Source organism: Convolutriloba macropyga, chromosome 9, assembly GCF_964194025.1.
Source record: "Convolutriloba macropyga chromosome 9, txConMacr16.3, whole genome shotgun sequence".
Taxonomy (NCBI): Eukaryota; Metazoa; Xenacoelomorpha; order Acoela; family Convolutidae; genus Convolutriloba; species Convolutriloba macropyga.
Window position 1 is genome coordinate 39,296,994 of NC_134476.1, and position 13,157 is coordinate 39,310,150.

A 13,157-nucleotide genomic window follows, 5' to 3' on the forward strand; every position below is an offset into this window, starting at 1 on the left:
AAAAGCGTCGCGTAGCTTTCCAAGTCGTATGAACTGGTAAATGCTTCCGGTAATAGCATTCTAGAAGTCGAGCCCGTTGCCATTTTACTGTTCCCCTCCTTTATCGTGACCTCTTAAAACTTTGTTTAGTAGTTGAAAATATTAGTTTCTATAAAATAATTACCAAGTAGATTGTCACTGCTAGGTGTTTTCTAATTTTATCTTTGAATTTCTATAACACTCTCTTTATTTTAATGTCTAAAAATTTTTTTTATAAAACCTAATGCTCTTTTCAATATGGTATTTCTTCTTTACTTATTTTTTTCTCAATTTTAACGAAGTTTTAATTTACAGTCTTATAGATGACTGTCCCACCTAAATTCTCTTTATTATATTAATATGATACTAGCTGAACTCCGATTTTTCCTGTTTTATTGATGTTTATAATATATATTTTTTTCTAATTACGACAAGGATGATATTAGGTGCTTTAATTTTTTTTTACTTTGTCCTGCTTATTGTTACCTGATCAACTTTTTTTCGCTTTTCTGTTTTTTTTTCTAATTAATAGTAGTTTCAGAAAAGTCAATATATAACTTTCAGAGTACAAAACAACGCAATTGCTTTAATTGATTATACAACGCAAATATCTTGCAGTTTTTTTGTTCCGATGGTTATGCCGCTCGTTATCTACAAGTCAATTTCGCAACTAAGATCGAAAAAAACAATATTTCCTAGTCTAACAAGACTAACGCATTGGCGATCAGTTTCAATTACCAACGTCAACAACTAGAACTAGAAAGAACTCTCTATTTCTACCCACTTCGTACGATGCGGTTTTTCCACACGAGCAAATTTCTCTTCTCCAACAAAGGAAAGATTGCCCCACACGAGTAAATTCTAACTTGTGAAAAATGATTTCCTGTGACAGATTCCTCTCTGACTTCTGCAACTGACTTCCACAAACTTTGGTGGAAATTGGTGGAAATTGGTGATTTGTTATCCCAAATCTTGCGTTTTGTGTATTTACTTCGAGATTAATTCGATTCTCGAGTTCTCGGGATTGAAGTGCTTTTCATTTGCGTCTTCCTTCCGACAAATTTGTTAAAGTTTTCAAAATGTTAACTTTTTTTAAATATCTGTCGCCAGTGTAATATCCGTGCACTGTGTACTGTAACGGGTTGGGTTGGGTGTTTTTCTTAAGCACTTTAAACCTCGGAGTTACTGATAAAAATCCTCTAAGTCTAAGACTTTAATTTATTTATGAAGATGTAAATATTCAAAACGGTTCAATATAGAGTTAGAATTATTGATTGGAAATACAATAAGTTTCAAAAGATGAGAAGGTGTAAAGCTATTAAGAGAAAGGCAGCTCAATTTTATGAGGTTTAGTTTTGAATATGGTCTTTGTTTTCGGTCCTACCAATGGTTGATTAATCTTAGGCTATTTTTACCCATTTTCTTTAATCTCTATGGAAATTTTCTCACAGTTATTTTCTACCGCACGGGTCCCTGTTAGTTGAATTAACAGATAACAGGTTTACCTGCCTGACAAATCCCGTCAAGAACAAACATTCCTTGACGTCTCACGTCAGGATGAGATTCCGTGATGATTCCCATCATTTTTTATGATGCTTTCTTTATATTGTTAAAATCCGGTTTACTCTTAGTAACCAACTCTTTTTGTTCTCTCATTTATTGTGAAAATTTCGAATTGTGTGTTCACTATGTATATTTTGAGCATGTCATACATTAGGTTCTATGTTTTACTACAGTACCCAAAATAATTCAATAATTCTGTTTGAAATCCGAACCGTTTTTGCCACTCAAACTGAGCAGCTTTTGAAGCTTCTTGACTGTGTACTCCTTTCATGAAAAGTTACAAAAAACTCAGTTAAACGGATTTTTTTTCAAATATCTCCAATTCAAATGCAGATGATCGTGCGCTGTTTTTTGTTTATTTAATTGAGCGTAGTACTTTTGAAAAGTACAAAGAAGAAACTGAATTTTAAATTAGGTTATGCAGATGAAATTGTAAAATAAATTAAGTTTTCAATAGAGTGGTCAGCTTGGAGAGAATCATTGGTGTTCAATAAACGAAAGAAATTCTTGCTTTGCTCAGTATCAAACATCAGTTGTATCATTGTGGTAAATTAACCACGTGAACAATGATGTCAATTTTGTTGATACAGCTCGAAGCTCGAGCCTTGTCTAATCAAATGTCTATTTTATTTTGTTGAAGCCTATCACCCTTGTGTCAGACATAAATTTGGTAATAAATTAGTTTTTAAAGCAAATCTTTGTCCTTGAGGACCAAGGATTTCAGTACTCTTTTTCATATACGTAGGACTCTCACAATATAGGCTTCTATATTTTGATACTATTTTATCATCTTCCTCAAAATGATAAGTTCTATTCAGTGGCTCTAGCATCTTTTGACTTAGCCTCAAGGTTAGCGCTTGTTAACTTCCGGAAAAATGGAGAACGAAATTTATTGAGGATCTCGTAACTGATACTGTATGTACTTTTGCAAGTCCATAAAGTACGGCCGGGTGCGATCAGGTTGCCTTGAGCCTCTGATAATTCTTTTCACCGGTCTTTCCCTGTTTCATTAGTAAGAGAAAGGCAGCTATTAAGAGAAAGGCAGCTCAATTATATGAGGTTTAGTTTTGAATATGGTCTTTGGTTTCGGTCCTATCAATAGTTGATTAATCTTAGGCTATTTTTACCCATTTTCTTTAATCTCTATGGGAATTTTCTCACAGATATTTGCTACCGCACGGGTCCCTCTTAGTTGAATTAACAGATAACAGGTTTACCTGCCTGACAAATCCCGTCAAGAACAAACGTTCCTTGACGTCTCCCGTCAGGATGAGATTCCGTGATGATTCCCATAATTATTTATGATGCTTTCTTTATATTGTTAAAATCCGGTTTACTTTATATTGTTAAAATCCGGTTTTTGATACTATTTTATCATCTTCCTCAAAATGATAAGTTCTATTCAGTGGCTCTAGCATCTTTTGACTTAGCCTCAAGGTTTGCGCTTGTTAACTTCCGGAAAAATGGAGAACGAAATTTATTGAGGATCTCGTAACTGATACTGTATGTACTTTTGCAAGTCCATAAAGTACGGCCGGGTGCGCTCAGATTGCCTTGAGCCTCTGATAATTCTTTTCACCGGTTTTTCCCTGTTTCATTAGTTGCTGCAAACTGCTATTGATCTATTTCTCAGTTTTCTTGGTTAAATTGTATTCATGGTTTTTCGGTCTTCATGTTGTTGTTGTTGTTGTTGTTGTTGGGGATTTACAGCTGTGCTGAAGGGTGTAAAGTCCCAGTCATCAAATTAAAATAATGACCAATAGTTTCTACAGTTTTGACAATCGCAGAACAATTACCAAGTGCAAATATTTCGCTCAGAAAATTTCTTCTCGAAAAAATTCAACATTGTATTTAATATTCGGTTTTTCAGTCCAGATGGTTCCCTTAAGTTTATTAAGTTTTCTAGGTTGTTTGCAATTTGACAGGTTTTAAAGGTGAATTCGCTGCGCGCTTTCTCTGTTCGAGTTTTCATCATTTTGAAAATTTCGTTGTTCCTTGTTTCTTTCGTATGTACTTCAGGTAGCTCGATGCCGCTATTCTCTTCATTCAAAGCTTTTGAAACCAGCAATAGATCGTTAGGTTGGATAAACATTGGTAATGGCAATACGTTTAATAGTCGAAGCTGGCTTTTGTATTCTGTATCTTTATTTCCCGTCATCCATTTGACTATCTTTTTTTGAAACTTTTCCAGAATTTGAATTTCAGTTCTTCCTGCAGTCAAGCACGTGAGACCATACAGCAATACCGGCAGAATTAAGGACTTATATAATCCCAATTTCACAAACGTGTTTACTTTAGTTGCAACATTTCGCTTAAGCATGTACAGAACTTTATTTGCTTTCTTCATTCTTTCTTCAATGTGTTGTTTCCATGATACATCAGCCGCCATGTGAATACCAAGATTTTTGACAGTCGTGGATTTCGCCAAATCTTTTCCCATCAATTTGTACTGTTGGTCTCTACCTCTGAAATTCACACACGCACACTTGTCTATTGCCAGCTCCATTTTATTTTGGATTATCCAGCTCTCAATCCCATGTAGATCATCTTGGACTTCCCAGTAGCTTCTTTGTACAGCCAAAATTTTAAGATCATCAGCGAAGATGAAGGGCTCAGAAAACATCAGGACATCTGGAAGATCGTTAATAATTTTCACAGAACAGTATAGGGCCTAGGAGTGAACCCTGTGGTACCCCGCTTGTTATATCGAGTATCTTCGAACTGGTATTGTCCACACTTACATATTGTCGTCGATCACTCAAGTAGTCGATTAAAATTTCGAGCAAACATCCTCCAACTCCAATGTCAATCAACTTTTGAATTAACTCATATTGTGGTATTTTGTCAAAAGCTTTTGAGAAGTCAGTGTAGAAAGCAATAATCTCTGATTGAGGGTCGTGATCAAGAGCTTCATATATTCTTTTGAGAAACAGCAGCATATTTGTTTGCACAGATTTTCTCCTTACAAAATCATGTTGACTCTTAGTTAGGAAATTTTGAAAATGATTATACAAGGCAATGTGTATACATTTTTCCAGAATCTTGCTATCAATGTTCAATAGTGAGACAGGCCGGTTGTTTTTAACTATTCTTCGGTCTCCTTTTTTGAAAATATGCGTTATGGCAGCAGGTTTCCAGCTATCGGGTATTTTTCGCAGCCTTTCTAAGTTCCGAAGGACAGAATGCATGATGTTGCAGAGATTATTGCTCGTCTTTACGTAAAAAACCGGAGGTATACCGTTCGGTCCTCTGGATTTTGTGGCATCAATATCATCCATTATATTTCTGATGGTATTCTTCGAGATGTCAAAATATGTAAGAGAGGGTTTCTGTACTTTGAAATCTTTCAAACTGAAATTAGTCTTTGGGGAGAACACGGAGTGAAAAAATTGATTTAACATATTTACTTGTTCGCATCGAAGTGAACTTTGCTTGGTATCATTCATCAAAACTTTGGGCAGGCAGGCAGATTTGTTTAGGCTTTTCAGATGTTTATAAATTCTGTCTGTATTTCTCGATCCCAGTAAATTTTCTTGGTACACAACTCTGTCTTGTTCAGCTGAATCAGTGACTTGGATTTACAGTTTTAGAACCAACTGTTTTCTGTAAGATGTTGGTTTATTGTCCAATAAACGTTTCTGTGTCTTCAGCTTATCAATCAAATTTGAAGTACCACAGGAAATCCAAGGTGGCAGTGATTGTCAATGCCTTGTTCTTTTCGGGACATACAAATAAAAAATTCGGTCAAGATACCTTGTGAATTCTTCGCTCATTTTGTTGATGTTGGTGTAACAAATTGACTCGAATGGTTTTTCAACAAGATGCTCGTTTATAGCGTCATAGTCAGCATTCCCAAAACTTCTAAAGTTCTGTATTAATGGTTTTGTTTCAGTAACTGGGTTTTCTAAGGATAGACGAATAGTTCCATGGTCAGTTAGATTATAGATAGATGGAAAATATTTGTCTAATTCAGCGGATAGATGACAATTTTAATAGAAGGCAGTATCCAAGATGTTGTTTCCACATATCGGGAAGTCGATTATTTGCCGAAACAATTTCTCTTCAAACATTTTGATGACTTTGTCTTCAGTCTCGTTGGGACTATACAGTGTCTTTCAGTTTGCTTCTGGAAAATTAAGGTCTCCACAGATGACAATTGGTTTGTTTTTAGGAATGTTTCTCAGGAGCAGTTGAAGTATCGATATGAGCTTGTTATGGGTGGATTGTAGAACGCATGTAGAAATACTTGAGTGTCATTCAGAGTAATTTTACACGCTACACATGATTTGGGTAGAGTGGAGTTTATTTTTTCCGATATCAGAGTATTTTTCACAGCAATGAGGGTACCTCCATGCGCATTTCTATCTCCAATCGTGGTCCGATCACTTCTATAAATATTGTAATCGTTAAGAAAGAGTTCGGAGTCATGAATGTTATCGTTCAACCAGGATTCGCATAGACATAGAACATTATAATCTGAGTTAATTACTGCATTTACGAAATTTGATCTTCTTTTGATATTTACTACGCTTCTTGTATTTAGTTGGAGGATATGGAGAAAGCCTCCTAGTCAGTGGGCATTCTGTACATCCAACTGCACTTTGACCTCATCATTGTAAAGTTCAAGATTTCGAATTTTCAATTTCTCCGTAGGTACACCTCCGTCAAGCAGCTCCCTTCGTTTTTTTAACATTTGATTTTCTTTCAGTGCGTCATCCCTCGACAAAGCTGGCAGCATGTAAATGTTTCTTTCGACCAAACTATTTCTGAACTCTCCATTTTTTGCAAGAGTGATTCTTGTTTCGTGATCATTTGCCAAGGTTACTAATACCGCCCTTGGCTTTTTTCTATCATTTCGAAATTTTCCAAGTCTTTGTATTTCCGTTACATGTGCATTTGCACCTATCGAATTGAGCAGATTGTTAACTTCATCGTTTGTTGGGACAAAATTTTTCACTTTCGTTTTAGTAGGATCATCAGGTATCCCTTGTATTCTTATACATTTATTGATATTGTGACTTTTCGAGTTTTCATCATTTTTAACTCCTTTAGGTTTTCCTGAAGTAGTTTCAACAGCAACGACAGCAGCATATGTTTTTCAACTTTGTCACACGTCATTTTCGTAGCATTCCCAATTTTCTCATCCACTATGTCCGTTAATCGCTTTTCCATATTCTTCAGTTTTTCACCAACATCCAAGCTATCGATTTTTTCAGCAACTTTTGCCAGGGTTCGACAACGAATAAAGTTACCCCTTTCATTTTGTTCAGGACAATCATTGCAGAGTAGCAGGGCATTCATACCAAGCTCTTTAAAGCCACCGATTGCAGCTGGAGAAAGAGCCGTACATTCAGGAGTCAGATGCATGTTACAATTACATGCCACACAAGTATAACTCTTTTCGTTCGCGTTAACGGCCTTCTTGCAAGTTTTACAATTTTTCCCCATTTCGTGTTATATTATTTTCTGAGCAAAACCAAGGAACTTAAGGGCTATTAATTTCTCAAAAAATAATCTTAACGACCGGGATTTTAGGTAAAAAATTGTGATCCGGACCAAGGAACTTAATCTGTAGGAACTTCACAGAACTTAAACTAACCTCAAAGTTGATTATTTGTTGGCGGAGTTTTTTTTTTCGTTGTTTTTGAGGTTTGCTATTTTTCGTTTTGCAAATTCGCTTCAAATCACCGTTGTTTCGTACGATTGAGAAGAGCGTTTTCAATTCGAGAAATGGAACCAAGTGGAGCTTACTGTACGTTTTCAACACTTTCTTATCATTTTGCTTTCGGCGAGATAAGAGATTGTTGACTATATGCACCACTGGTATTTCAATTTCTTTCAATTTGTTGTAGACGTCAGGAGCGCTTTCTCTGACACATCTATATTAATTCCAACTATATCAACCTTTCGTTGTAGACGTTCGATTTCAACTTTTAATTGATCACCGTTGAGGGGTGTTCTATTATCGCTTTTCGGGCTTGTTACCGTATTATTGATAATATCGTACCACAATATAATTTTGGTGTTATTTTTAACGTATCGCGATCGATTTTGTACTATCTTGTACTTATCTTTAGCGTTTGGATGTAGATTGTATCCTGGTTTCGAGATGACCTTCCCTCTGAGTCGTTTTCGAATGTTATCCCACTTCTCCAGAGAATGATGTAATGAGCTAGCTCCAACAATCAACATTACAAAAGGGAAACCACGGCTACCCTGACATTCAATTATATCTGAAACTATTTAATAAAGGGTTAGATAAAGTAATAGATTGTAAATAAAGTAACATGGTTAGATAAAGTAATCAAAAAGTGCTATGAATTTAAATATTTTGACTTAATAATTGATAGCTTTCTGATTCACGCTAAACAGACCTTGAAAATGGAACAATGGAGAAAACCTATAGACTCAATCGGAACTTAACCACAGTCATTCAATTGTTATTAGTAGCCCCCTCAGCTGGTTATTATAGCGCTCCTATTTTTAACTTCGTCGATAAAATTTTTTTCGCTTTACCTTAGTTCACAGCTTGTTCAACATTTTGCGTGAAATGTTTCTGACTTCTCTTGGCTAGTTTCGCTCGATTTTGTAACTCAGAAAATATATCATGCGATAAGGATGCATTCAATACGACGCTGTTTTTACCAAAAGCTATATTTTTGGGATCTTTTCCGTTTGTGCCCCCCCCCCCCAGTACGTTATGCTCCCCCAATGACAGAGCACGTGTCATTACTTAGTAAATCATTTCCTTAAGGGATAATAAAGGGCCGTGTACACCATCCGGCATCGATGGATGTAGGTCGAAAAATAGGGCATGATGAAAAGCACTTAGTAGCCGGATGCTGCACTCCAAGCTGTTCCCCTCCAGACAGTGTAAAGACGGCCCAGTCGCAAAAATAAATAACAAGTGGAGAGGAAAGCACCTATATATATATAGCACACATAGGGAACTAGAATGGAAGGATTAAAATAAAAATGGAACATCAAGGAATAAGCAAATGAATAAAGATAAGCAGCCAAACACTCAGTGCAGCCTTCCCTCCTCCACGACGGCGCTAATCGAAGAACTCGAGAACACTGGGAACACTAGAACACTGAGAACACGAGGCTTGAGGGCACGACATCCCCTCAAGCAGATAACACAGCTCCTCAGAAGTGCGAAGCTGATTTTCGTTCGGATGTAGCTTATAATGTCGGCGTACGGCTCTCCGCGTTTTTCGCTGATCTTAGTTGCGAGTTGTTTCTTAACGCGCGATGCTGATGCACCTGGACCACCCGAACAAGCAAAAACTAGTGCATTGAAGCTGCTGTGTTCGGTTTCGCGGATTCGCTCTTCGTATTTATTTCGCTTGATGCTCTCGTGATATTTGTATGCATCTTTTATGGTCTTAGGGCAGCTCTTCGCATGAGGGTTGAAAATCTTCACATCGAAGAAAGTGCGATTAAAGCGGGAGCCCCACAGACCGTTTGCCTTGATGTCCAGTCGAGCGTCATCATCAGTGGTGGTGGAATTACTCGAGAAAATTTTTCCATCGAGCAACTGAAGTTTTGGCTCTATCTGTACATCGTGGCAAACGTCATCCATCAGGTTTGCAAACACATCTCTAATTTCGTTGTGTCGTAGGTGCGTATAACCGCCTTTGGCGCAATGGAGGGCATGGGTGAGGCTGAATTCTTTCCCGCATGGGCATATGGCTGGCGTGTTCTTCGCTTCCCAGGTGTAGCGAAGTGCTATTCCATCACGGAACTTAGTCTTCGTTATGTAAAAATGTTGCACGTGCGTCTGGGGGTTGCAAATAATATGCACCCACTAAGCTGGGGGGGGGGGGGGCACAAACGGAAACGATCCTATTTTTGATCAACGACGTCAAAAAATTTTATTCTTCATTGGAAAAAATGAATGCCAATTTGACTGAGGTACTATCTCTTGAATGAATGCCTTTCTAAGATAATTTGACTGAGGTACTATCTTTCAGAGAACGATAATGATGGAAAACCGCAGGGGTTTCCTATTTTTCCTCATATTCAAAGGTATTTTGAATAAATTTATTCTTATACTCAAAATTGACGGAAACTAATAGAGTGCAAGAACGATAATCGTGCAATAGCGATAACATTTAATTGGTTTTCAGGGTTAATCTTATTTTCCCGTTGTGAAAAGGTAATTTAGATGAAGTTGGTGTTGTAAAGCATGCTATATAAATTTTTGATACGCGTTGATTATACCTAGAATATACAGAACTGCTTGTCAAATGGGCGGTTTGTGTAGAAGAAACGCCGCTCAGCCTTGAAAAAGCCGATGAGGGCGTTGAACTTGATCAAAAACTATTGGCTGAGTGCTTAATAATTATTCGAGATATTCGTAGATTTCAACAGGAAGCGAGCAGTTGTTTGATGCAATGCGATGTAATCCACCTTCGTGACGTTTGCTAATAACCACACTTGTTTGATAGATATTGCTGTCTGTTGAAAAAAAAAATTTGTTTGATTTTACAAAATTTGTTTGTTTAGAAGGGAAAAGAAAATGCGTTTGATGTCATTCTGGAAGGTCATCATGGGAAATCCGAGGCACCAGGAAATTTCAGTGTGTTTGTGCCAGGTACATCCCGAGTCTGTCTCAAGGCCAGGTTCACAATGACATTTGATATTGAGTACTTTGCGCGGGATCCTGTTAAAAATAAGGTAATTAAGCATCGTATGCATTAATTTCGTGCCAGTAAATTATAACGATCTGAGATTTAACTTGCCTGAACAGCTTGTTACGGAGCCTTATATACCAGAATAATTAAAGGGGGAATACATCCAGAGAGTCAAATAACTGAAAACGCGAAGGTTCAGAAACGAAAAAACTTGAGTACGTGAATTGAACTTGGCCTATTTCGGATTGATACCATTTAACCTCAATAAGAGCGTCAAGTGATTGCATGTGAATGTTACCGGGAAGTGCATATATTTTTGCGCGTCTTGTTGCAAGTATGTAGGAAATTGAAGTTTCTCAAGTTTTGCTATAAATTGTTTTAATTACGTCCATACAATTTAGGCTTTAAAATTCCACGGTCTAATAGCCGCATGCTTTCTTTTTTGTACACTTTGTTCGAGGTAAATCTGTAACTACAAATATGCTTTCCTTCCTGCAAAAGATTTACGAGGCAATGGACAAGAACACAAGTGACAACATAGTTACCTTCTACTCTGACTTTTCCAAAGCTTTCGACAAAGTACCACATAAAGAATTACTCATCAAGTAGGTCAAATTGGTGTGGGCGGATGCTTCCTCGAAGTTTTGGTTGACTATTTCCACAATAGAAGACAATTCGTCAGAGCTGATAACACAAGCTCCAGGATTCTTGAAAACACAAGTGGCGTCCCCCAAGGATCTCTTCTTGGACCCCTTCTGTTCTGTATACTCATCAACGACCTCCCAGATGTCCTAAGATTTAGCGATCCATACCTGTTTGCCGATGATCTGAAGATCCTCTCAAAAGGATACAGTGACACCGAATTCCAGGAGGACATAAATGCATTACAAAACTGTGTAGCGACAAACAAAATGGAACTTGCAGTCGACAAGTGTGCAATACTAAACATAAGAGGGTCAGAAAAGGATTTTGAACTCTTTAAATCAAAATTTGAACTCTCTGCAAGCAGTCAATGACCTTAGTATAAACGTCAGTAAGAAACTGATATTGTCGGCTCATATAAATGCTAGTCTCAATAAAGCAATTAGAGTTCTTTACTTTGTAAGGAGGAATGTCGCCTATGCCGTAAAACCATTCGTAAAACTTGGATTATTCAAATCGCTGGTTCTGCCATTCTTGTTATTCGGAATCAACTGTACCACGCCTACAAAATCTGATTTGGGCAATATTGAAATGCTCCAGCGGAAAGAAGTTAGGTGGATAACAGGACGAAACGAGCCCTATGAGAATCAACTGAGGTTTTTGAACATCTTGCCATTACCAATGTACATGCAGATGAACGATCTCCTCACTCTCTCAAAGCTTACTCGAGAAGGAAGAGACGATATTGAAATACCTGAAGTAAACAATGTTCGAGGAAGATCCACAGAATTGTACACGCTCAGAAAAGTAAGGCTCAAAAAGGCGCGAAACGAATCGTTTTCAAAAATTGCAGACTAGCAAACCGAATCGACAATGAAATAAATTTTATGGAACCGCGAGGACCGAAAAACCCAATACTAAACTTGATGTAGAAGTTTGTTAATAAATCGTTCAACACTCAAAATATCTGCACGTGGCAACTGTGTTGCGATTGTCACCGATGCAGAAATTTACGGACAATTTTCTGAAAGCAAGACTCAAGGGGTCAGAATGGCCCCTCGACAAGCAGTCGTAAATTTCCAACAACAACTTTAAGTGGGTTTTTAAAGGTCGCGAAAGGAATTGGAGTGAATCTCTTAATTGGCGACATCTTTTTTCTTGCTTACTAATAGCTGCGTTAGCGAGCTTTTATTGGTATTATCTGGAATTTTTTTACAACTCGAAGAATTTTGTTTTTTTTTGAGTCTTTAGTACGAGAAACACTGTGCTCAGGTGGCGTTTTGACCTGTAAGCGAAAGTGAGTTTTTGATGCGTGAACTTGTGAGCGAGAGTTCATTTGATGCGTTGAGTAAATGGCATAATGCTGTCAGATATGTATCCGTTTTCTCGTCGATTTGGTTCCTGTTTTGCTTGTGCTTAGATTTTTTGTACAAATATAATTTCTATTGAAGCTGCAGTGATATGCAACCCTCTGCAGGTAATAGTAAATAATTTAGCCTGTTGCAATGATAATCCTATATATTAAATGTGTGACCTCTAAAATTGGACAAAATTTTTGCATGTTTAAGGGGCCTCTCGAAGCGCATGTTTAAGAGCCGCATTGAGCAGCATGGTTAAGCAGAAATATCGAGAGAGTTCAGTGACTTAATAGGCTAAAAGTAGATGGGCGAGAACTTAAACTGGGACAAAAGTCTGTTAGTCAGGTGCAGTTACCACGGGGCTAAGAGGGCTTGAAAGTATGATCGCCCAGAGGGAGGATTTACTGTCCTGGGTACTACGTGTTTTTTAATTGCTCCCGAACTAATTTGGAAGTTCTTATTATAAACGTTTGTTTTTCTGCGAAGTTTCAGCTGTACAGACTCTGCGCTATTCTACAACAGTCTTAGTTTTCAACTTATTTTTTCACGCTTTACTTTTTGATTTTTGCGTGATCTCAGATGCTCTTAATCTGAAATGTTTATTGATACGATAAAAGCGATTGTGAGAAAGGGTGGAATGTTTTTATAGCGCAATTGGTAAGATTGAGGACTGCAAATCTAAGGGTCGAGGATTAGAACACGTGTCGGGTACCCTTCCTTTTGTAGACATAAAAGTTTCTAATCAATACCATACGGCCTGTTGTTCGAGAGCAATTCTTGCGATGCCAGTCGTTTTATGTTCCTGTGTGTGTTTTGGGGAAGAAAATGGTAATCCTATATATTAAAGGCGTGAGCTCTAAAATGGTGCAATTTTTTTGCAGGTTTAAGGCGCCTATTGATGCGCATGTTTAAGAGCCGCATTGAGCAGCTTTGTTAA

At 37.5% G+C, this 13,157-nt stretch overlaps 1 protein-coding gene across 2 annotated transcripts in view; it reads left to right on the top strand.

The window, feature by feature from the left end:
• Positions 1-9,555: 9,555 nt before the first annotated feature.
• The window catches only part of LOC142345382 (lysosome-associated membrane glycoprotein 5-like), a 71,097-nt gene continuing 67,495 nt past the window's right edge, over positions 9,556-13,157 (top strand). Inside the window, exons 1-3 of one of the 2 annotated variants that reach the window (XM_075397415.1) lie at positions 9,562-9,612; positions 9,714-9,742; positions 10,093-10,263. In XM_075397415.1, coding sequence (XP_075253530.1) covers positions 9,567-9,612; positions 9,714-9,742; positions 10,093-10,263 — 246 coding nt within the window. In that variant the 5' untranslated portion in view covers positions 9,562-9,566. Of the gene's footprint in view, positions 9,613-9,713; positions 9,743-10,092; positions 10,264-13,157 lie in introns of both variants that reach the window. The other variant, XM_075397416.1, reaches the window with a different exon arrangement.